Source organism: Carassius auratus, chromosome 21 (assembly GCF_003368295.1).
Source record: "Carassius auratus strain Wakin chromosome 21, ASM336829v1, whole genome shotgun sequence".
NCBI classification, from domain to species: Eukaryota; Metazoa; Chordata; class Actinopteri; order Cypriniformes; family Cyprinidae; genus Carassius; species Carassius auratus.
The window spans coordinates 9,714,898-9,739,251 of NC_039263.1; the positions used below are offsets into that span (position 1 = coordinate 9,714,898).

General features: G+C 37.1%; 1 protein-coding gene and 1 long non-coding RNA gene across 4 annotated transcripts; one reads left to right on the forward strand and one right to left on the reverse strand.

Moving 5' to 3' along the window:
• Window positions 1-49: 49 nt before the first annotated feature.
• On the reverse strand, window positions 50-7,252 carry LOC113038410 (uncharacterized). 2 transcript variants are annotated; one of them, XR_003274782.1, is made up of 4 exons: window positions 6,791-7,252; window positions 5,439-5,503; window positions 2,870-3,082; window positions 50-2,604 (listed from the first exon to the last, which is right to left on the reverse strand). It is a non-coding gene; the product is annotated as an uncharacterized LOC113038410 (long non-coding RNA). The 2 variants fall into 2 exon arrangements; XR_003274781.1 differs by lacking the exon at window positions 6,791-7,252 and having other exon boundaries at window positions 5,439-6,201.
• On the forward strand, window positions 6,333-22,471 carry LOC113038408 (CCR4-NOT transcription complex subunit 6-like). 2 transcript variants are annotated; one of them, XM_026195783.1, is made up of 12 exons: window positions 6,333-6,442; window positions 7,913-8,034; window positions 9,693-9,879; window positions 11,207-11,292; window positions 12,497-12,598; window positions 12,886-12,954; window positions 15,080-15,237; window positions 15,378-15,532; window positions 15,643-15,797; window positions 17,098-17,331; window positions 17,411-17,613; window positions 18,628-22,471. In XM_026195783.1, exons 2-12 carry the CDS (start codon window positions 7,923-7,925, stop codon window positions 18,838-18,840), a joined length of 1,674 nt encoding a protein of 557 aa, XP_026051568.1. In that variant the 5' UTR covers window positions 6,333-6,442; window positions 7,913-7,922; the 3' UTR covers window positions 18,841-22,471. The 2 variants fall into 2 exon arrangements, with proteins under 2 accessions (XP_026051568.1, XP_026051567.1); XM_026195782.1 differs by lacking the exon at window positions 6,333-6,442 and adding an exon at window positions 7,252-7,515.
• Window positions 22,472-24,354: the final 1,883 nt, after the last annotated feature.

Consider the following 24,354-nt stretch of genomic DNA (forward strand, 5'->3'; position numbering starts at 1 on the left):
TTATTTGAGAATATTTTATTACACATTATCTTTTACCATATATGGGGATGTAACCTATACGGATGACCAATTATCAGGTACTTATAGTAGAATACATACATTTTCTGTTTTAATTACTTCCATTTTTCACAACATGTAATCACTTGACAGCTCCCGCTGAAGTCAATTAGTCTCTAAAGTAATTCCCAGTGTGAAGTGATAAATGCTATATATATATTATGCCACATGCTTGCACTTTGGAGTAATGTGATGCTTCATTTTGCCCCACATGCTTAAGCAGCAAATATCCTCATTTATTTTTAGAGAAGAGATTGTTAACTTGCTATACAATTATTAGGCCGGTAATTCTAGTGAATATACTCATCGAAAGAGGTGTAGAGATTCATTGACTACTATCTGAAAATAGCAAATTAGGTGGAATTTAAAATGTCAGTAACCAACTAATAATAAGAAACAGAGCAGAATCCTAAATATTTCTTCATTTCATGTCACACAAACATTTAGTTTAATTCCAAATTTCAATTTATTTTTGAAACCCAGCTTTTCATTGTCATTTCAGAGCTCTGAGCCCCATTTTATTTTCAGGTCAGATGTTTTCAGTGAGAATGCTTTCGAAGTATGCACTGAGGACCTGATGATGACAGTGTGTTTTCTTCCCCAAAGGAAGTGCTGTAAGTCTGTGCATTCTAAATGCAAATGGTAAATAACGAAAACCTGAAAGTTTGACTCAACTTTCAACTTGTTGAGGGAAAGAAACAGTTTGAGGACATTGGTTTTCATTTATGTGAATGTTATTATAAATGACACCAAATCTTTGTTCCAAAATGGTACACTGCCCCAATGCCTACTGATTTCTGATGTGGAACGCTCTGCATACACAAACAGCATTCAAGTCACAAATGATTTCAATAGAGTTTGATGTTAACATGTTTCCAAGCTAACTGCACACTATTGGTAAGCATAAAAATAATCAGCAGTTGTGTATATTTCAGTAAGTATATTTCTAGTCAACATTACTCTTCACTTTTATACCGTCTTGGGATTATTATTATTATTTTGTCACTGAACATGTCACATTGCCTTTGAATTAGTCTACAATAAAATATCTTAATACCATAAAGCTTGACATAAGAAATAACAGTCAGATTTTCCCACCAGAAAAAGTTTATTCCACTTTTTAAAAGTTTATTCAGATGCCTAAACTGAGCAAAATTATGCATTTTGATGCAGATGCTGATATTTATATGGCTTAAAGTAAGGTGAAATTGTCTATCCTTAATAAGATGATATTGAAATGTTTATACTCATTTTTTTATATTTAATGCTTAGTTTTATTGTGGGGAGCAAAACATATAATGTAATAAACGCTCTACATACACAAACAGCATTCAACTTACAAATGATTTCAATAGAGTTTGATGTTAACATGTTTCCAAGCTAACCAGTGCCAGTTTCCAGTCCCATCAGTGTTCATCTTTAAATACTAACAATAGAAAATATTTTACATTTAATTTATAAAATTCAGTAAAGATTTCCGAGCTAATCTTTTTTTAAATTATTATTATTATTATTATTATTATTGTTATTTTTATTATGCCAAAAGGCCATTCACTTGGCAAAAAATAGTAAGCTATCAATCAGACGCCACAATGCATGTTGTAGATTGTAGGACAGCAAAGTTTTAATTTAGAGCCCTTTGAGATTTGCATTTGGATCATGATAAAGTAGGCTAAGGGTTAAAGGAAATTAAAACCAAGAAAGGAAAATTCTGTCATCACCCTCATGTTGGTCCACACACACACACTTCTAACAATTTCTCAGAAATGTTCTACAAAACATGTATAATTAAGATGCAGTTTTGTAAGACCTATGAATATTGCCTTTGCAGGTAGCTCACTAAAGCACATGAGAAGGCTCTGTGTGATGCTCTGAATGCTGTATTACTAATGTGAGCAATGAACTCATACTAGGTGTTTGCTAGGTAATCAACTGTTCTCTCTTTATAGCTCATTTAGGGCAAATGCTCTGGCTTCAAATTGCTGATTGATGCAATTACAAATTCACTTAAGCTCTCTTAATAGTAGTTTAGGGAAAAGTACAATATCACACAATATTACTATATACTTTGTGCTTGAAAAATCTGAAATGAACACTGGAGGTTCACAGATTAATGAGTGCAGTGCACTGGAATGTGTTGATCTTATTTGGTTGCTTTGTTCACACGAGTTAGTGTCTGCAATTATATCTCAGTCTAACAGATGTGTCAGTCCTGCTGCTTTCTGTGACAAGCTCAGATGTGTGGCAACTGTGCACTTTGCATGCTCTTTGCAAGGCTCACATGCATGCAATCATATAAAAGAGAACACACAGTTTTCCCCACGGTCAGCGGGTTATGATGGTTTATGAACTCAGGGATGCTGAACTCCCTCAATGTGGTTGTATTGACATGACGGGTTTACCAGCATCACAGCTGTAGCTTTCTATGACGCCATCGGCACTCACGGCTGGAGAAAAACAGATCCAGCACGAGGTTCTTAAAAACTGGTTTCTGCTCCAACATCCTTTGGTTTTTCACCTTGAGCTAGTGAGGCTCCTTACTTAAAGCTTCAAAGGGGGAGAAAAAAATAAAACAAATATAAATCAAACCATGATTTAGTTGTTCATCTGCGTTAATTGTCAACCCTTGAAGTGCTGTTGGGATTTATCACTGTCTTTATTTCTTTTATCCAAGTCAAAGCAAAGATTTATAAATCATCTCAAATACTGTTGCTACGGCCCTGCTCACCGGAGGAGAGAATGTGGGGGTGTGAGTGTGAGAATTGAACAGGGAGACACAACAAAGGAAAAAAACAACAACAACCCTGTTTACCTCGAATTATTAAATGAGATGCAGAAAAGAAAATCTGGACGATCAGGGCTGTCACAGCTTCATGTCAACGGTCGAAACGTGGCCCCTGTGTCAAATTCCCATGCAGCTTGAAGGGATCCCCCAGGGCCCTCTCTGTTCATGATTCAGATCCACAGGCGGTTCCTTTCTTCCCGTTTGACTTACACATCCAGCTTCTTTGTTTTAAAAGAGAAACTGAGAGAAGGCAAAAAGAAAAAAAAATTTACTTGAGCAAACAACATTCTCAAATAGCCTTTCTTTTTTTCCCTTGACCTTCAGTTCTTACTCATTAGAGATGGAAAATAATGACATCACAGACTCCTTTCCTACTGTGCTGAGATAATTATCAAGTGTTTGATTTATATAACCCGAGGCGTTCGATTTCTTGAAAGCGCTAATAATGCTGACACTTGCATGCTATTGAAAGCCATTCAATAGCTTTTGGCATTAAGCGTTAAGTCACTGCACTGGAGAGCTTTCTGGCACACATCTGCACAGTCAGCGGAAGTGGGAGCGAGATGATTGAGAAACACAAGATGATAGAACATTTGACCAGCGCAACCATTGCAATTCTCCGATAAGTGAATGCGGCAAAAGCATCTGTCAGATTTCGATGTGTACGCTGCTAAATGAGGATGCTGCTTAAAATGATGCCTTGGAATTTATGTAGGTGCTAATTGGATGATGTGGATTCAATTTTGGAATTTTGATCAATTATTTTAATTCATACCATTGCCATATTGCTTTATTCATGTTTTTAACAACGTTTTATTTTCCCAGAGTAAGGACTTTCAATAAAATGTGTAAATTAATAAAAAAAAAAAAAATGAATGTTTACATGTGCATTGCTATAAATCGAATCAATCTAAATACAACAAATAAGATCCATACCGAAATGTATTGTGTAAATGCATAATACCCTATTTAAAATAAATAAATGCAATGATAATTGCTTTATAATTTCCACATTTCATCACACTGATTACTTTTTTATAGTGTATTGGTTACCAAGGAGACAAGCATGTCAGTGAAGTGCTTGAGATGAAATGTGAGACGTGTGATGTGTGAAGAAAACAAAGGAAACCCAAGGTTAATATCACATGAAGGAAATTACTGTATATTGTGAGTCCTTTCCAATCAAGCGATAATTTTGTCAAATTATTTAAAGAGCGTGAAAACATTGTTTAATTGTGTGTATTTAGAGTGCATTACATGCTAGCTTTGAAATGACTCTTAGCAAGACAAAGGAGCTGGGGTTATGGGGATTGAAATGAGGTGGAAATTAGACTTTCAGACAAAAAAAATGGCATAATTCCTGCTTATTCCTTTTGTTTTGTATGTTCTTCGTTATCTTTAAAGGAATACTCACCCCCAAAATGAAAATTTTGAGGTGCAGTTTGCGTTCAGTGGATATTTTCTAAAATGGCTACCGTAATGCAGAGAGACACAAAAGAGACGAATGGTTGAATAAGGTCATTATTTTTGTTTTCTTTGCGTATAAAAATTATTCTTTTCGCTTCAAAATTTTACAGTTGAACCACTGATGGCAGATGGACTATTCTGACAATGTCTTTCATACTTTTCAGTGTATTTCAGTGGACTTTGACAGTGTATTTGACTTCGCAGTTAATGGGACAGTCACATGCCTCCCGGTTTTCATCCAAAATGTCTTAAATTGAGTTCCGAAGACAAACAAAGCTTTTATGGGTTTGGAACGACATGGGTTTAATAACAAAATGTTCAAGCTCCCAGACCTATTGATGTTCTATCATGAGAGGTTTAGCCCTTGTTACGTGCATCATGATGTGGAAGATGTCAGGGATGAAACTATATTTAGCCCTCAGCGGGTGGGAGTGTGTTTGTGCTTGTGGCAGGATTATCACTTGACAGTTTCAGTGTTGTCACCAAATCTTTACATCCCACATTTCAAGCACAGATTATTGAAAACGCTGTATTGCTTCTACATGTCAGTGGTGAATTGGGTTAGATATTGTGTAAATTCATTAGCAAATACATGGTTTTCATCCATTTTTATCAGTCATTAAGGCCGGTGTTTGATAAGGCACAAAAATATTCCTTGTGTTCCTTATTACTTGGGTTGTCTAACATGTAGTAATTTTATTATCAATATGTAATTTTTATTGAATTGTCGTTTATATGCCTGTGGTTTATGAATAAAAAAAAAAAGATACATCCACTTAAGTTATTTTTCTCAGCATCTGTTAAGATCATAATTTTTGAAAATATGAAAACAATACAACATGCAATACAGCTTATAATCATAAAATATCATAAAAACATCAAATAAACTAATTTCACTATTATACCACAATCCAAAGTCTAAGGATAACCAAGTTACGCGAATGTTCTGTATCCATGTAGCTAGGCGAGCTACTTACACAGACATTAAAGAAACAACAATAACAACAAAAACAACAACAAAAGAAAATGTCCGGAAAATCTTTCACCCCCAGGTCATCCAGCATGTAGAAGAGTTTGTTTCTTCATTGGAACATATTTGGAGAAAATTTCCATTATATTACTTGCTTACCAGTGGGTCCCTTTGCAGTGGATGGGTGCCGTCCAAACAGCTGATAAAAGCAAATGTCTCCAAATCTGTTGAAGGACCAATTTATTAACACCTTGGAAAGTCTAAGGGTGAAATCCTTTTTAGCATATTTTAATTTTGGGGTGAACTATAGTGTTTAAAGTATTGGATCCTACAATGCCATATGCTCAGATTAACAGAAAAGAAAAGAAAAGAAAGTATTCAGTTTTGAACAAAGCCGAAATGTGTGAATGTAAAGCTCTATGACGCCATCCATTGGCCAGCCAAATGTACTGCAGCTCATAAACGCATTTTTTAATTATACTACTTTTAATTTTATTTTCCTGGAAACATGAAAGCCTTTATAGACTTATTGATGGTATATTTAGACACCAAAAAAAATATTTCGATACCCACATATTATTATCACATGTGGTTGATATAATATTTTGGAAAGTGATGGACCTCAAATAAGTAATAAAAATGAAGTGATCCACGTATTTTGTATGTGTGGTTTGATTTTCACGTTTAAAGAAACGTCGAAGCAATAAAAAGCAAAGCAGGACAGTCTGTGTATATAACATATAACTTCCTTTTTATTTTTTTTAAAGTGTTTACAACAAAACGCGACTCCCACGTGTTTCTTAAATGCTATTCATCAATTGTCATTACTGTTATCGTCGCATAATGCTCTATAGCGCGTTTATTTAAAAAAAAAAACTGCATCTTTGTTTTACTCGACTCGTCAACATCCGCAAAATTGACCTATTTTTGTGACTCTCATTTGCGGCCTGCCTCGCTGGCGTAAACAGTGTGGAGGCGTCGAGCGCACAGAAGAACCAATAAGAGTGCTCGTTTTAAGAGCAGCCAATGAGAGACGCGCTTCTTATCGAGCCCTGAAACTCTCACGGCCGCCATGATGCTTGTTTGCCATCAGTGAGAAAGAGCAGCGGATCAGAAACAAAAGAAACGCGCACTCGTCTTTGTGAACTGGTATGAGCTTACAGGTAAATTTAACACGTATTTGAGGCATTCCCAAATGTATCTAATAGTATGCAAACAACGGAATATGTTTTCTTTCATATTGCTTTGCGGTGATTTTGATGTTGGTCTAGTTTCGTAAATGTATAATCGCTTTTAGCTAGTTAGCTTATGAGCTAATTTGCTCAATCCGAACAGAGAGGAAATGATGGATCGATAAGATTGGTATCCTTTGATTTGTATTCGCTGCGTGCGTGAGTGCTTTAAAATCTATGATAGATGGATAAATTTCGCAAACGAGCGATTTTGAATGTTGAGATCTATGTTGTTGGTTATGTAAGCAGCCTGCTGTGTCCATAGAGAAGCTAACTTACATAGGCTAAATAAGCACCCCAAGGCTTCTTCTATATATTTCTTAACATCATTAAACTTAATGGATTACTTATGATAGTTCCCGGCGATTAACGTCGCACACATAAACCTTCAAAGTAACGTTGACGTTAAATCCAAAGTTATATAGAGAGACAAACGCTTAACGTTAACGGTCACATTGTTAGGGGTCCGATCAAACTAATTCACTCCAGCAGTTAGACAGCAAATCTGTGGTAAGAACATATTACGATCTAAAGCCAATTAATTTCCTAATTACTTGTTCTTAATTGGCTCATTAAGACGTCTTGCAGCTTGCCGTTTTCTCAGTGAATTTGTCTCGCACAGCTAACTGAACAATCCTAGCTCTGTATCGTGGCTCTGCTTAACAAACACGAGGTGGTGATGTTTTTGTTTGGGTTCCGTTGCACAGCGATGATGAAAGACTAAAAAATTAACCGCATCTGGCCCTGACTGATTAGTTAGCGATAATCACTGTAGTTATGTAAATGGAAATATACTGACTCCGTGTTCATTTGGAGTGCAGTTTGCAAGGACCTCAGCTGCACCTTTGTTTCTTGGAATTAGTAATAAGACCCGACTTTGTTTGTGCCATAACTAACAAATTAAGAAGTGGTTTTAAAGGAAATTTAGTTCGAGTGAGTCGCCCTTCGCCTAAAATGCCAGCTAACGTTACTCGAGACCGCTGGAGACTTGCTACCACTACTTGGTAATTTCTTACAAAACTTTATCACAAGTTTTCATATTTTGCCTTTCCTCTGTATCGAGTGCTAATTTGTCATTTACGGGTTTAAACTATTACGGTTTGTTTTAACTGAAAGCAGTTTAATGTAAATTTGAGGAGCGTGGTGACGTTGAGCTGCGCGCGAGTGTCTCTTTGTCATACGCGTAATGGAAAAATCCCAACAGCTATTGATCCTGGAACTGCTTTTGTGTGTTCTTACTCTCTGAGTGTTTTCAATGTCTTTTTTCCCTAGGTATCTCACCTGGTCTTTGCACCCAATCTGTTTCCTGTCATATAAAACCACTTCGTGTGTGTTTAAAGTGCATGTGCTGTACTTTTCCCGTAACAGTGTTCTAGTTAAAGTGATTGTCGTTTGTTTCAGTATTACAGGGATGCCCAAGGAAAAATATGACCCGCCTGACCCGAGGCGGATGTACACTATAATGTCCAGTGAGGAGGCGGCCAATGGGAAGAAGTCATATTGGGCAGAGCTGGAGATTGTTGGTAATGTTCGGGGTCTCAGATGGGGTCAACATGTTAGTGAACTCAAAACAGAATGCACTCAGTGTGTTTAAAGTTGGCATGACATGGAAAATTCACTTTATTTTCAAAATGCATGTTATAGATTTAAACTATTTATCTGTGCTCTTCCCTCTTTTATTGTGTGTGGACTTTTTTTTTTTTTTTTACTTCATTGTTAAGCATAACTGGAAATTCCAGTGAAAATGCCCGACTTCTTTCTGGTGACACATACAGGAATTCTCCAATCATCATTTAGTCTGTTTAAACCCATCCCCACAAGCTCACGTTGACCTACCTCCACTTGAGCGTGATGCCCGCATCTCTAAATCCAAACAACAGCTGATGAATAGAAACAAGTGTCCTATATTTTTTCCATTACACTCGGTTTTTTGTCACCATATGGAAGAAAAGTGGTGTTGATTGTTTCACCGTGACTTTCAGCTTTTTATTCCAATGGAAAATGTTAGTACTACTAATTAATCAATGTAGTTATTTGCTTCACCTGTAACTGATTTTGGTTTTGGCTGAGGTGACATTGTTGGAATATGATGTTAAGCTGTAGGCAAAAAACTTTTTCCAGTTTACACCGTTGTTGTAGTCAGTTACATTTTTTTGTCTTAACAATAGTTAATACAGTAATGCCATATAATGTTAATACATTCGTTTTTTTAGGACTGCATTAAATCAACTTAGAATTTTGATTCAGTCAAATCTTCACGCTATGCACATCCCTTTGATTATTTTTATTTATGGAAGAAAATAGTAAATTTTTATAGACAAAACTGAAATGCAGAACCCAGACTGTTGTTGCGGTAAAAGGAAGACGGTTGCTTTGTTTTATGCCTTTTAATGTTTAGAGATGTTTTCATAAGCGCTCAACTTTTTATGGTTATATGCTTATCTGTAAGTGTTAGAAAATCTTGGAAGTGTTCCTTTTGTCATAAAGGTTCTTCACAGGGAGTGAGTCTGTGAAACTTCACAGACTTCATTGAACAAGCACCAGCATGTGCATCAAACTGACAGAGCACATCAGAAAAGGGGTGCTATAATTCTGACTGAAATGTGACTTTCATCAGGGGAACGCCGCCAAAAAAACGTCTGTTTTATCCCCTTGAAAAGTGATAGCGCTAGTTTCCAGTAGCAACTGGGCAGGATTTTGCTTTGAAAACCTGGCAACCCTGGTTCCTTTTGCTTCAGCCCAGATACTGAAGTGTGCATCGTACAAACAATTTTCTATCCCAAGAGATCATGGGAGAGGAATCTGTAGCATAGCGTACAAGGATGCATTAACTATTGTTTTCATAGCATTCAATTTATACTTTACATATTCCACATCCTGCCTAATATTGTCCTCCAAATAGAGTAATTAAACTTGAGCTTTTATGTGGTTAATCAATTAAATAATCAGATGTTGCAGAGTTTAAAAAGATTTATTTGGGGTGTTGATTTTCTTGAGACTGAACCCCGGTATTAAATTTACAATGTTAAATTTGCAAATGCTGTTTCATTATGATCAGTTGTATTCAACATTTTTAGTATGTTGACTTAAGTCCCGTTAAAGGGTTTTTATTTATATTTGGTGGTGTATGTGCGTGTGCTTACGCATTTATCTTACTGTTCATGCGGTCTTTTCTTTGCAGGAAAGGTGAGGAGTTTAAGTTCATCATTATGGTCCCTTACCCACCTCACTGCGCTTCACATCAGTGATAACTCACTTTCACGAATCCCGCCCGACATTGCCAAACTACACAACTTGGTGTATCTGGACCTCTCGTCCAATAAGATCAGGAGCCTGCCCGCCGAGCTAGGCAACTTGGTTAATCTCAGGTAAGAAGCAAATTTTCTGTTTATTTGCAAACTAAATTGCACTGGTTGAAACCACCATAAAGATTTTTTGTAAGGCAGCTGGATGAGACTATTGTGGTAGCTTGAAGAGACTTTAACCCCATACTTGGTTTTACAAGTCATTATAGCAGTGTTTCCACCGCTTGAACTTTACTCAAGAACTAGGGACTTTGGGCTGGTACTTGGTGTGTTTCCAGGAACAAGGATCTAAAAAAATTTCTGCATTAAAAATGCCCCCCAGAAAGTCCCTGCTGGCGTGGTAGTACTTTTTAAAAGTTCCTGAACTTTCAGGGACGGGACCTGGGCGCTAAACATGCTGATTGGTTAAGTTCACGCAGCATTGGTTGAGTTCAACCACCATCTATTTGGGTCATTTTCAGAAATATTACTGTTATTGTGTCATGAAATGTAATTTTTTGAAGTATTTCAGGTGAGAATGTAGGCGAGAACGTAGTTTTAAACTCAAATCTGCTGTTTATTTATAAAGACAGTGCTCATTTAAAAATGTTTTGCCGATTTCGGAGAGTGTGAGCTCAACGCGATCAGCGGGAGCTCAGTGCTTATGTATCCGCCTAGAGTACTCTCAACTCGGCTAGACCTTCTGATATGTGCCGCTGGCTCTGTCTCTTTAGTGGTTAAACCTAAAATATCATCCGTTTTGGGTAAATCTAACAGGTAATCTTTGGTCTGTATTCAATTTATCTAGATGTTAAAATTTAAAAGTAGTTGATAAATTTTCATTGTAATGGCTGTGTATATATACACATTTCCCTGAACTAAGTACATTTCTGCGGGTAGTTCCTGGGGAGGTGAGTTCCTGGTACAATTGTTCCAGGTAATTTCGGTGGAACTGCAGCATTAGCCTCCAAGCTTTAATTAGGTCCTATATTCTTCAGGAGTGATGTTTGTCTCCAGGGGCTGTGCTCTGATAACACCACCATTCTTATGTGGGTGACACAGTGGTTTGCTCTGAATCAATTTAATTTGTCCTAGGTTGAAATGTTGCCACTTCTCTGGTAGTGTGATTACTGCTGCTTGGGATGGTTATAAATCACGTTCTGAGCGCAGCTGAAATGCTACAGTGTTAGGTACCATTGAAAGTGGTTGGGATTTAATCCAGCTGCTGAAATGCACCAGGCTACTATAGGTTTTTTGCAGCGTGGGGGTTCAAAGGCTGGTTGAGGATGTTCAGTTTTACGTAGTATTTGGTTTTTCATGCAATATTTGATCCCTGTTTACTTTTGTGCATACTGCTGTGTGATTATCACTGTTTTTATGGCATGCAAATCTTTGTCTGTTTGTTTCACAGGGAACTGCTTTTAAATAACAACCAGTTACGAGTTCTGCCTTTTGAGCTTGGAAAACTCTTTCAGTTACAAACGTTAGGTTTGAAAGGTACTACTTCCTTTTATAACCCATAAAGGGGTACATTACATGTAGTAATATTGAGACTTTAAATGGTGTTTTTTTTTTTTTTTTTTTTTTTTTTTGTAGTGAAGTAATCCAATATTTTTTTTGGTCTATCTTTTTGTTTGAAACACAATTTTAAATTGTTATCCCCATTTCTAAAACTACAGATTGATTTTAATTTTTTTTATACATTTTCCCCTCTTGGATTCACAATGAAGTCATGGCTTTTATTTTATTTATTTTTATTTTTTTAGAAACCATATATAAATTGTAATTTTGGAATGCTTTATGTACTAGGGCTGCCCTTGATTTAGTGTTCTTATTGGTCGACTTGTAGTCATTAATTTGAAGCAGCAGTCGACTAATCGCACGTTTTTTTTTAATAAACCATTTAAATCATCATAATAAGCCTTTAATTGCCTGCAAAGCCTAATAAGCTCTGAAGTACACACAAAGCTTGCCACAACGCAACAGCAGGAAATTATGAATGTCAGGGAAAAACGGTAAGGAAACTGCATTAACATTTTAATATTTATACTTTGTTTTCGGATTACGAGATTAAGTCGGAATAGTGGCTGTTTAATACATATTACATAATCTGAGAATTAGTTTTCCATTTGGTTTATTTGAAAGTAGGCGTTTCACATTCTATACTGTAGATGCGTTTTTGCCTGTAAGGCATTTCACAGTTTTGCGCTCAAGTTCAAAGACTGAGACAGCAGAAAGCGCGTCATGTTTGCTTTTCATTATTTTACAAAAGCACAGTATTTTGAATGCACACAAATGTAGTCTTTACATATTTGAAAGATGTATTCCTCTTATCTGTATGACCAAAAATGACCAGTATTTTAAGTGCGAGTGCAACGGCGCCTCCATCTGTCCTGCAGTGAGCTCTACTGTTAAGCTTTCACACGCCACACACATTTTAACAGCGCACATTTCTGTTAACCTTAGATTGAGCGGCCATGTAAAGTTGCTTCTACTTTAATATTCCAGATAAGCAATATATGAGAAGTCGTTGAATAATAGTCGAGCTTATGGATGTCCTGCCCATCTATAAGTATTGTATTAAGACTGGCTGTTAAAACTTTGGTCGACTTCTGATTAGTCCACTATAAGGGGGCAGCCCTACTTTGTACTGGCTCTGTAATTACACATGGCATATTTCATGTTTGGTTGTGTCCTATAGGAAACCCACTTGCACAAGAAATCTTGAACCTCTACCAAGAGCCTGATGGGACACGTCGGCTCCTAAACTACCTGCTGGACAATCTCGCAGGCACCAAACGTGGTGAGTCAACCCTTGTACAGCTGCCGTCCCGCTTGTGTGGCAAGCACTGAAAAGCTTCTATTCTTGTACATGCTCTTTAGAACAGATTAATTTCATGCAATGAAATGAGTCATGGCATTGTTGTCTGATTGAACACTTTTCTTTTGATTTTCTTGAATTACTGTGGGGATAATTACTATGTTCTTACATGCAATGCAGTGTTCAGACCATTTCCACCGAGTCATTGCTCAGCTTTTACTGAAAAGTTCACTCACTGAGTGTATGATTTATTTTTTTCTTTATCATAGTACCTATAGAACATCCACCACCACGTTCATGGATACCACTGCAGGAGCATGACAGAACACGGCCAGCAGGTGAGACACTTTCACTTCAGTTCACATTGTCTCACACAGGCCATCACTGCACCATTTACTCTCACTTCTCTTTTACCCAGGTGCAGCTATTTAGAGTCTTTTCTAATAATAAAGTGCAAAACATTTTATTTAGAGGCAATTTTACTTCATGAGAGACCTATGGCTGCACAATTAATACAAAATGCTGAATTTGTGATTTAAGGTTGTTTTGATTTGGCTGAGATTTGATTAGACATAGTCTGCAGACACTGTGTCTGTAATCTACTTTAAGCACATGTGAGATTCTTGATGCAGTGTTTTTGCCATCTGAGTTTGGTAACCTTTTTATTTATTCCAGTTCATGGTTATCTGATGTAATGGTTTAAGCATCAAAAAGCATATCGAATCATTTGAATTTATAACTAATGACTAAAGCCCTTTTGAAATTCTTCCCCTTTTCCCAAGTTCCATTTTAATTCAAAATATAAGTCTTGATTTGAAAAAAAATTATCAAACTGTGGTCAGCACGAGTTCATAATGTAACAATATTTTAAAACTAAGCAGGAAAATATATATTTTTTCTTTTTTACTTGTCATTTTTAAATTTAATTGAGTTTATTTTGGTGTTTTGATGTGAAGACGGCCAAATTATGTGATTTCCTTAGTGTCAAAACCCTAAAACACATTTGAGATGTTAACGTGTGAATGGGTTGCACATCAGTGAAAACAATAGCACTCGTATCTATTATTAGGTTAAAAGGGGTCATTAAAAAGACGTTCATTTAATTATTCTGATTCAAAAAGCAACACGAAAAGTGATGCATGCATTAATTTGCAGTGGCGATTGGCTGCTGTGGCTTGAGTACGTCTCATTAGTTTTCCGAGCTTTTCTCAGTATTTAGGTATGTACCAATCATGATTTTTCATGGGCGATACCGTTTTCCCTTTTTTTGTTTTTTTTCTTTTAATAAAGATGCAAAAGTGTTTTATTGGTCCAATTAAAAACAAATAGGGTAATGATTCACATCTATTTTTTTTTTTTTACTTGAGCCAATGAAAAATAAATAACTACTGGCTCAAGTAAAAAAAAAAAAAAAAAATGGATGTGAATCATTACCCTAAAATGTTGTAATTGGATGAATGGGAAAAAAAAGGGGGAAAAGCATTTGTTTAGTCAGTTTAGTTTCTCATCCAACACGTGAGAAGTTGTCCCTTCAATGTGTCTGCTTGTGCCGGGCACGGACAGGTACAGTACACTAGTGCAGTAGTGCAGTAGGCTATTCATTTCCTGTTATCTGTGCCTCAGACGTGTAGCTCTGCACTTCCAGTGCTGAGCGGCTGACCGTGTTCTGTGCAAAGATTTCAAAATACTTCCACACAAGTGACATGACAGTAAATGATTACAATGTAGTCTGTGCACGTAGGCGCACTTCCAGAAAAATCGGCCGATTGTGTATTCTAAGCAAAAACCAGCCGGTTCCGATTTATCGATGGTCAACCAGTGCATCCCTAGTATTCATAAGAATGAAGTCTTATGATCCAAACACTGTGCTGTATTATGCATGAGGTTGTCTTGCAGCGGAGAATTGAAAATCAAGAAAGGGCTTTTGTGCTGTCAGCTCACCTCTGTAAACATTTTTGTAACAATATGTAACATGTGGAGCGTGCATGAAAATACCACGATAATTTTAACCATAGTCTTTGGTCCTGGAGGCACCCCAGCACTGCACCTTTTGCACGTCTCCTTTCTTAGACACACCAGTTTCAGGTCTTGGAATCTCTACTAATGATCTGATGAGCTGAATCTGGTGTACTTAAGGCGACATGCAAAACGTGCAGTGTTGGGCTGCTTAATATCCGTTGGTCTGGATGAAGAGTGTATTGTAAGTTTGTGAATTATGGATGGGATTTTTTTTTTTTTGCCCTCTTCCCATCCTCTACACTCCCATTTTTCCATGCCCATTTCTAAGGTCTAAGGTGTGTAAAGCCAGTGCTGGAACAGGGTGGTTTCATGACACTTTAAAGACACATGAAAGATACATTTATAATAATACTGTTTAAATATTGAATGTCTTTTGTAAAAAAAAAAAAAAAAAGTTATTTTGTCAGCGTTACTGAAGTCTTGCTTACACTCTTCACACTTTAGCACTTTTCTCTGTAATGTGCTACAACGTGCTGTGTGACAAGTACGCCACACGCCAGCTCTATGGCTACTGTCCCCCCTGGGCCCTCAACTGGGACTACAGGAAGAAGTCCATCATGCAGGAGATTCTCAGCTGCAGTGCGGATATCATCAGCCTACAGGTTTGTCAGCCGTTCACATAACTCTAAATGTAGAACTGCGCTTTCAAGGTATTTCAAATGTTGCAGTATTAGCAAGGGACTCCAAAACTGTTCAAGACCGTACACCCAGTCTAAAAATCTACCTCTTTTGTGCCCAATAGGAAGTGGAAACAGAGCAGTACTACAACTATTTCCTGGTGGAGCTGAAGGAACAAGGTTATGAAGGATTCTTCAGTCCAAAGTCCCGAGCCAGGACCATGTCTGAATCTGACCGCAAACATGTGGATGGCTGCGCAGTCTTCTATAAAACAGAGAAGTGAGTCTCCCATAAGCAGACTGCAAGTCTTAAGATTAGTGGTTTGAACAAGAGTTTTTCTAGCATGTGGTGTTTGCATGTGTCCTGACCTCACGGTTTCTGTCGAGCAGGTTCAGTCTGGTGCAGAAACACACAGTGGAGTTCAACCAGCTGGCTATGGCAAATTCAGAAGGTTCAGAGGCCATGTTGAACAGGGTGATGACAAAGGACAACATCGGAGTCGCCGTACTACTAGAGCTGCGGAAGGAGATCATGGAACAGTCTGGTCTGTTTTCTATTCCCCCTTTTTGCAATTGGTAGATGTGACTTCAGATTAAATCTGTATAGGGCCTTTCGCACCGCAGGAACCTTTTCATAGTATTGTCAATTTATTTCGCATGCATGATGAGCAGTGATAAATGGGTGGACGCTGAACTGCAGGCACTTGTAGCAATGTAGCACTGCCAGTTGTCGTTGTAGGTTCCTTTCTGTTCTTTCAATCACTTTACGTATACGTCGACATTCCATGTCCATTATTTTGAAACCTGCTAGACACAACAAAAACATAGCTCCGTTCAGTGTCCTCCATCCTCCTGTTGTTAACGTTGTTGAACGCCGCTTTCAAATGAAATAGCTGTTGTACACACGGTCGGTGCGAATGCAACCTTTTAAATGGTATTTGGAAATATTTTCGCAAAATCATCCTAGTACTTTAGTACTGTACATTGTACATGAAGTCGCAGAAGTCATTCATGTTATACAAATGCTTTGAACGAGGCTCAGCAAATCCTATTTAAGGAATATTACATTTAAAATCACTAATTTAATGAACATGTTAAGTGTAATTCTAGCAGATATCTATTTTGAAGTAAATGTCACAAACAATATTACAATTCTGTACCTTTTTTATTATTCTTAACTAAAACCATAGTGACATTTTTATAAATAAATAAAAACATTGAACTGAAATAGTATTAAACTATTTAATCAAGTTGCTGTTGAAATAAAATTCACTTAGTTTACCTTGTACTAAAATTAAAACGTAAAAATGAAACCATATTGACATTGACAAAATGTAAAATGCCTCAAAATTGCTAAGATTTGCTGAAAATGAAACCAACATACTCAAAGACCATAAGTGTCTCAATGGCGAAGTCACATTTACTTTTAGTTTTTTCTTTTTTTTTTTTTTTTTTTTTTTTTTTTTTTTAGTTTAATTCAATGGAGCTTCACAGTATTCAACAGGAAAGTAACAGAATTAGTAATGCAAAAAAAAAAAGATGCAAATCCAAAATGCTATAAAGCAGCTGTAAGACAATAGTGTCATTCTTCAGCTCCAGTCAGTTCAGTGTTGGTTAAGTTCAGTAAGTGTGTAAAGGTCGTTCATTCCAAATGAGTTCAGTTCAGTAATATATAAGCAGCTCAACTGAAGACAGTAATGTCATTATTCAACTTGAGTCATTTCAATTTTGATTATTCTCAGTTCAATAAGTGTTTGAATTCAGTTTTATTGATCCCAACATAACACTGGGCTGAGATTAAGTCTCAAAGCAATATCTAAAGCAGTTTCTCTCTCTGCTCTATAGCTGGAAAGCCTCTGCATGGCATGGAGAAACAGCTCCTTCTTGTGGCCAATGCTCACATGCACTGGGACCCAGAGTACTCAGATGTTAAGCTTGTCCAAACCATGATGTTTCTGTCTGAAGTGAAGAACATTGTGGATAAAGCCACTCGCAGTCTCAAGCTCTCCTCCATCTCAGGGGAAACCAATGCCATCCCTCTCGTCCTGTGTGCTGACCTCAACTCTCTACCTGACTCTGGTATGTGTGCCAGAACCATAGTGTTTAGAGATTGGTTTTTATTCTTTATTGTTGATGGGTTTTCTCCATGCTCGCACAGGTGTGGTGGAGTACCTGAGCACAGGTGGTGTGGACAGCACCCACAAGGACTTCAGAGAGCTGCGATATATTGACAGCTTGACCAACTTCAACTGCAACGGCAAGAACGGCACCTCCAGCACCAGGATCACGCACGGCTTCAAGCTGAAGAGTGCCTATGAGAACAGCCTGATGCCTTACACCAACTACACATTGGACTTTAAGGTTTGATTTTTTTTTTTTTTTTTTTATCGAATACTCCCCTGCCCCAGTATTGTTTCTGTTTGCAGTAGCCCTACTGTGCTGTAACATGTCGGGTATAAGGAGCAACTCTGGTAACGCTGCCCTCGCATTCGTTGATCTGTTAACTGCTTTGTTATGCTCTCGTATTCTGATAGTAATTGCGTTCTAGGACTAAACATTGTGGATGATTGGTAAAAATAAATCCCTTAATAGCCCTACATTAAGACCTACCTGGAGAAACTGAAGCAATTGATTTCATTTGTATCGTTATTTATGCTATCTTTAGTCATTTATTTGTTCTTATTTTGTTACTGACTGCTTTTTGTTTTTAATTCAATTCTAAGTTTGAAGTCAAGCCGTATTTGTAGGGTGCCATTATTTAGATTTTTTTATTTCCGAAGGGTGCCGCATCAAAAAACTGGTCTAGCCTATTTCATAGTGTATGTGTGCACTCTTTATTTTTTTAAATGTATACTAGAAGACATAAAAATGCATATTGTTTAAACCATTATGATATGGTACACGATATATCGCACACCCCAGTTGCTTGTACCCATTGGTTTCCATAGTCTCGTGTGTGTGTGTGTGTGTGTGTGTGTGTGTGTGTGTGTGTTTAATATACATAATGGAAGTCAGCAACAGTTTGATTAACTGCAGTCTTTTAAAAAAAAAAACACGTTTTTGGGAGAACTAAGATGCAATACAATTTTGTTTCTTAATCTCACCCCCTAATCTCTAGTTGGCAACTTTAAAATCCAAGGGACCATCATTTAGACAAAACAAGCTAGTTTCAAGAAGTTAAAGGTTAAAACTGTCATTCACCATAACCTTACTGTTTGTACATTTAACATTATCCTCAAAAAAACACAAATGTATTAACACTTTTGAAATGTATAATAATAATAATAGAAGCTTTTAAGTGTGTTTGTAGCATGTTTTATCTTGGTGTCTAACATCAATGGCACAGTTGTAAGGTGGTGTTTTTTGTTTTTTCAGGGCATCATTGACTACATCTTCTACTCTACACCTTTGCTTAATGTGCTGGGTGTGCTGGGTCCCTTGGACCCCCACTGGCTCCACGAGAACAATGTCACTGGCTGTCCCCATCCCCACATCCCCTCTGATCACTTCTCCCTGTTTGCACAACTGGAGCTGCTCCTGCCCTTTCTGCCTGCTGTCAACGGCATTCATCTGCCTGGTCGCAGGTAGTTCTCAGAGCCAGCAGAGGGAGCTCCAGGCCCCTGCCTTTCTCTCTCATAGTGGAGTGAGAACGAGGCAAGGCCTGTTGTGTATAAATCAGAATCCATTAAGAGGAGATGGAGTGTGGCAAACTTTTATTCCCACAGATTTTAACTGAAGCAGATGCTAATGTCAGTCTTATCTCTACCACCTCCCTCACACTTTTTTTTTTTTTTTCTTTTTGTTTTTCCTTTTCTACCCTCCGTTTCTGGGCACAATTAACAATCTGTTCTTTTTTTTTTTCAAACCCCTAAGGCCCCTGAGTGATCATGTAAGTTTTACCTTAAACAGGAAAAAAAAGCTTTTTTATATATAAATAACTGAATGGCAATATCTTTGAAACTCATGCAGGGAGTCCAGATAAAGCAGGTGATCATGAAATGCGTAATTTGGATCATGCTACTATGAAGCCAGTTTAGAGCAAGCAGCTGAATTTGATGAATAAAAAAAAAAAAAAAAAACGAATTTCACCAGCTTGGGTCAGATAGTCCGATCTCCAGGAGCAACCCTTTAAAAAAGGGCTTTTTAACGTGTAAAGAGAGCTGGCCGAACTCTTACATTTGCACTTAGTGGTGCTGAGGCCTCTCCACGGATGCTCGAGCTGTTCTCCAGTGATGGGTTGCATGGCCCGCCATCACCACCTAGCGGGCCTTGTCCATCTTGTAATTAAATCCATTGGATGCCAGTGCAACTGCACCTTTTTTTATTCCTGCTTTTAAGAAAGCAACATTTCAAGAGCCAAAATGGCCGACTTATGGAGTTGTCTAGCTTCATGTGCCATAGAGCCCTCCTTGAACTGAGGTGCCCACTGATCTGGTGCGTGCAGCTGAGAAAGGGTTTCAGCGACGAGAAATCATCTGGAATGGCCAGCTTTGTGTTAGTGTATGCAGGAAGTTTGGCAGGAAATATGCTAGAACAGGCAAAGACGAGCACATCCCACTCATAGCCCGATAAATTAAACTCAATGTGACCAGTAGACGCCCAGCCAAGACTCCAGGTTTTCTCCTTTTTTTTGTCTCTACATGATTGTATACAAGCAACAAAAGTCCTGATCTACTGCAATTTTTTTTTTTTTTTTTTTTTTTTTTTTGTACGTACACTTTTAGATTTGGATGAAAAATGATTGTAAATGCAGGCTAAATTCCTATCCGTTTTAGATCCTAATGAACATTCAAAAGACCAGCGTGTGTATAAAAAAAAAAAAATAAATTCTGCTGTATGAAGTTGCACTTGTCCAGGTTCCCGTTTTTACCCAGTGCAAATTTTTTTTTTTCTTTCTCCTTTTCATTAATTATTTTGGAGGTATAATTCCACTGAGACAGATATCTGGTGATGTGGTCCTGTTAACGGCTTTGATATTCAAGAACATATGACATTGTGCCTCACTGATTCGTTTCTCGAAGCGCACTGCCAGTGCTATCAGTGAACACCTGAACAGCCTCAATCTCTGTACATCTTCACCATATTTATACAATATCCTCATTTCTGTTTGTTTTTTTTTTTTTATTCTCTATCAAATATCTTAATCTTCTGATATTTTTGGGTGTCTACAAAGTCAAGTGAGTGTTTCTGCTGTGCCGGTCGTGATTTGGAGAAATCCTAATGGTCTCACTGTAGTGTTTTCTTTTTTTTTTTTTTTTTTTTTTTTCTCGTTTAAATTCTTTACTGCCACTTCCTCTCTCTCGACTCAGGCAATTCTCTTTAACCGTATATTTTGCTTGTGTGTTTCTCTTTGTTTGGATCTCGTTCTGTATTCCACTTCCTGCTAGATCACGGTTATCTCCTAGTGTCGTGCCATCTAATGCATTCTGCCACAAGGCCAAGTGTAAAGCTCGATTTACTACTGTAAAGCCTGTTCTCTGACCTGATGAAAACATGGTGTTTTTTTTTTGTCTGTTTTCTGCTCTAAACGCAAGGCCAGAGTACTGTTACTGTAGCACGGTCTGATTTTTAACTTCATCTTCGGTGGCATCATCATTTATTGCCGCGTGCTCACCAAGCCAAATTGTTTTCCGTTTTCCCCATCCCTCTTGAGTTTGTCATGTTTTAAAAATCATATGGATTGACAAGCACTTATTGTAGATCACTGGTGCAGCTACTCACTTGCTTTTTTTAAAATGAAAACATACTTTTGCCATGAGGCAGAGGTCAATTTTAATGACTTTTATTAAGCAAGAGTAAATAGATGAACTGGGGAGGACCATCTTATAGTTCCCCTTTTGTTGTCCCTTTTTATTCCTCAAATTATCTCCAGTTTTTTTTTTTTCTTCTGGTTGTTTTTAATTGAAAGCAACTTGTCTGGTTATAATATTGGATTGCTGATGGTGTTGTAGTAAAAAGATTTTTGTAAAGTGTGAATAAATAATGTATCACGTTTCCTTTCTTTTGACATGAATTGTGTTGATGTGTGTATTATATCTAATAGTTTGTCATTTTTGTTTTGTAATACTCAAAACCAAATTTTTTTTGTAAAAATGTTGGCACACTGAATTATAGATTTATATTGTTGCTAACCTTCACTTGGAAATACTTTTGAGGAAAAAACAAATGCGTCAATGAAATCGTAGAGTCTCACAGAGAAATAAAGCTGTCATTTTGTCACCAAACAATTTCAACTTTGACCCTGAGCTTTATGTGGCGTTTCACCTCATTTGAGAGCCAGTTAGTTTAAAGCGTACAAATATTTTTGGGTTGTGGTAAGCATTGCAGACACTTATTTTTCTCTCTCTCCTTTTTTTTTTTCCTACTTTCGTAGGTGTTTTCTTGCTATTGATCTCCAGACAAAAAGTAAGGTTAAAGGTAGATGAGATGAAAAGACGTCTTTTTATATTAGCAAGTGTTCTTGTTCTCCTTTTGTGTTCTGTGCACTCTTCAGTGTCACTGACCTCTGAAAAACACACTTCTAATAAATTGTGCATGTTTGGATATTGTTGCCATTGCCATATCGTTGTTTAGAGGCATTTATGTTTCCTTTGGGTCAAAGACAATGGTTTAAGGTGGTGTCTTGTGCACGACAAGCAAAAACGGCGTAATGCTAATCATGTAAACATGCTCAACTTGGCAATAATGACTCGCAGCCATGTCACCCCTCCTTTTCAGATCCACTTGAGCAGATGTTTCAGGCTTTACCATAGAAATGCTTTTCATTTCCTTTTCCTGTTTCATAGTTGACTTTTCTCTGTCAGTAGGGGTAGTAGTTCAATGGTCAGGATTGTGGTTGAAGCTGAGAGTCAATAAGTATTTAGGTAATGTCACTATATAATGCACTGGACCAACTCTTGTTTACCATTTATGGAATACCAGCATAACACTTGCACAATGTAAAAAAAAAAAAAAGTATATTCCCGTATATATGTATGTATGGGAAAAGAACATTAGATATATATAAAAAATCAAATAATGGCAGCTGTTTTTAATTCAATATTAAGTGTTGGGGATAAAAACCAAATGGTAAACAAGGCGTTTTGGATTTCACTGTTTCTCCAGTTCTCTTGGTTCTCTAAGTAGTGATGTGTTTATAACAGGGTCAGCTTGTTTCCTTTACACCTATGTATTTTTTTTTTTCCTACTCATTGGTTAAATAAATTCTATATCTGTTTCAGTCTTGGTGTTCTGTGTTCATTCTTATATATTTTTTTCAAATGTTAATACACATGTAGGCTACAGAAGTTGATTTCTTCAGTTTCCCACAAAAGTTATAAGCTTATTTTTAACAGCCCATTTTAACTGTATGTCTACCATAGTTTGAATAAAACAGATAGCTACGCCCACAAACCCATGTCATTGGTTGAGCTTCAATTGCTATGTCTGCCTGGATGCACAAATGGTAATATATTGGTAGTACTCTGTTTTAAGGGAAATCAACCTACAAATGTCTCTGCAGGAGATATGATGGTAAAATTACATGCTTCAACTGTTTCTTAACTAACTTTGGCCCCAGACTGCTCTTTTTGTCTGCCCTGATGTAGTTCACCCAGCAGATGGAGCGCATGTTTCACAGCACTGATCATGGATTTTTTTTTCTTCTTTCTGTTATGAATTCAATTTTTTTCCATCCGTATAAGCTTGGCAGGAATTCTTTATGAATGTAAAAAGCTCTAGGTATGAACGCACAACCACATGCCACTATAGAGGAATGACAAAATGACCCTATGAGATTTCAAACTTTGGTGAGATTACAGTGTGTTTTTACCAGACGCAGATGAATATGTATTATATTGTCTACAAAACCCTCAAATTGACAGTCTGTATGAATGTGTAAACAGACATTTCCCTGCAGTTCCATTGTGATTTAATGCAATTACCATGGAGACAAACCCTCCTGCAAAACGATCATCACAAGGAGCATAAACAGTCAGTCTTGGGTAGCAATGCGGCAAACATCTGCAGCACTGAGATGAATAACTCATGTCAGTCATAATTTGTTTAAACTTTGTCAATAAGACAGCCAAGGGCTACAAATTATGTATCGCTGAGAACCTGAGATGCATAATCATAACCATACGCGCAATGTGGAAAATATCAAAGCAGTATCTTCTCTTGACCTGTCTCTGGACAGTAAAACAAAAAGAAAGTCCAGACAGTTGCCTGGATGAAAACTATTACACATTGAATATACAGAAAAATACATAGATTGATTTCAAATCATAAAATCAAATACAAAGATAGACTGATTAAAAACAGATAGATAGACAGATTACAATCATATATGAAGATAGATCATGATTTAGAAACTAGATGGATAAATTTAGATTGTTTAGTCCAGCTGAGGATGGTGTTTCTCAGCACATAAAATTGACAGTAGACTTTTAGATTGTCACGATGTAATTTTGCTGCCTTAAAGCTGAAGTTGTTTACAGGTTGGGTTTATCCTTGGCTAGACTTCATTAGTTTTGAAGTTTCATTTCAAGGTTTGGGCCATAGGGAATCTTTCTTAATTCTCTCTGTAAGTCTGTATCTTGGTTATAACGACCCAAAGCAATGATTGCTGCTAAAAACATTTTCAGACCCAATCTCTTGGGACGGCCATTTTTTGAGGTATAATTGCTTTAGAATTCACTTGGCTTTACACCGAGGGTCTTAATGCTGATCCTAAAACCACATTTGAAATGATCTGGTCTGCTGCCAGCAGAGTCATTTTTTACCAAATACACGTCCATGCCTGGACTTGTCTATCCCAAGAAGGTATATCATTCAAAATTTCATCAGGTTTTGAGACTAATGATACAGTGAGCTCCATCTGCTTCTTTGGCCCTATACTATTAGGGGGAAATATGTGCTCATTTTAATATTTGGCCTATCAGTCTGATAGGTTTAGTATATATGCTACAGAACCATCAATACTCTGATCAGCAGTCCTGTATGATGTTTTAACCAATAGAAAAGTTAATTAAAGGCCAATTTCAATCCAATCCAATCCAAGTCTGACTTAATTAAGCATGATGTAAGTAAATTATAATAAATAGTATGCAAAAAAGAATTGTA

What these genes read in the sequence shown, in the direction of transcription:
- LOC113038408 (XM_026195782.1), top strand. Translation starts at nt 7,466, where the DNA reads ATGCCAGCTAACGTTACTCGAGACCGCTGGAGACTTGCTACCACTACT. An exon ending in GTCTTCTATAAAACAGAGAA is followed by an intron (nt 15,533 to 15,642) that starts GTGAGTCTCCCA and finishes TCTGTCGAGCAG; the next exon opens with GTTCAGTCTGGTGCAGAAAC. An exon ending in CAACTCTCTACCTGACTCTG is followed by an intron (nt 17,332 to 17,410) that starts GTATGTGTGCCA and finishes ATGCTCGCACAG; the next exon opens with GTGTGGTGGAGTACCTGAGC.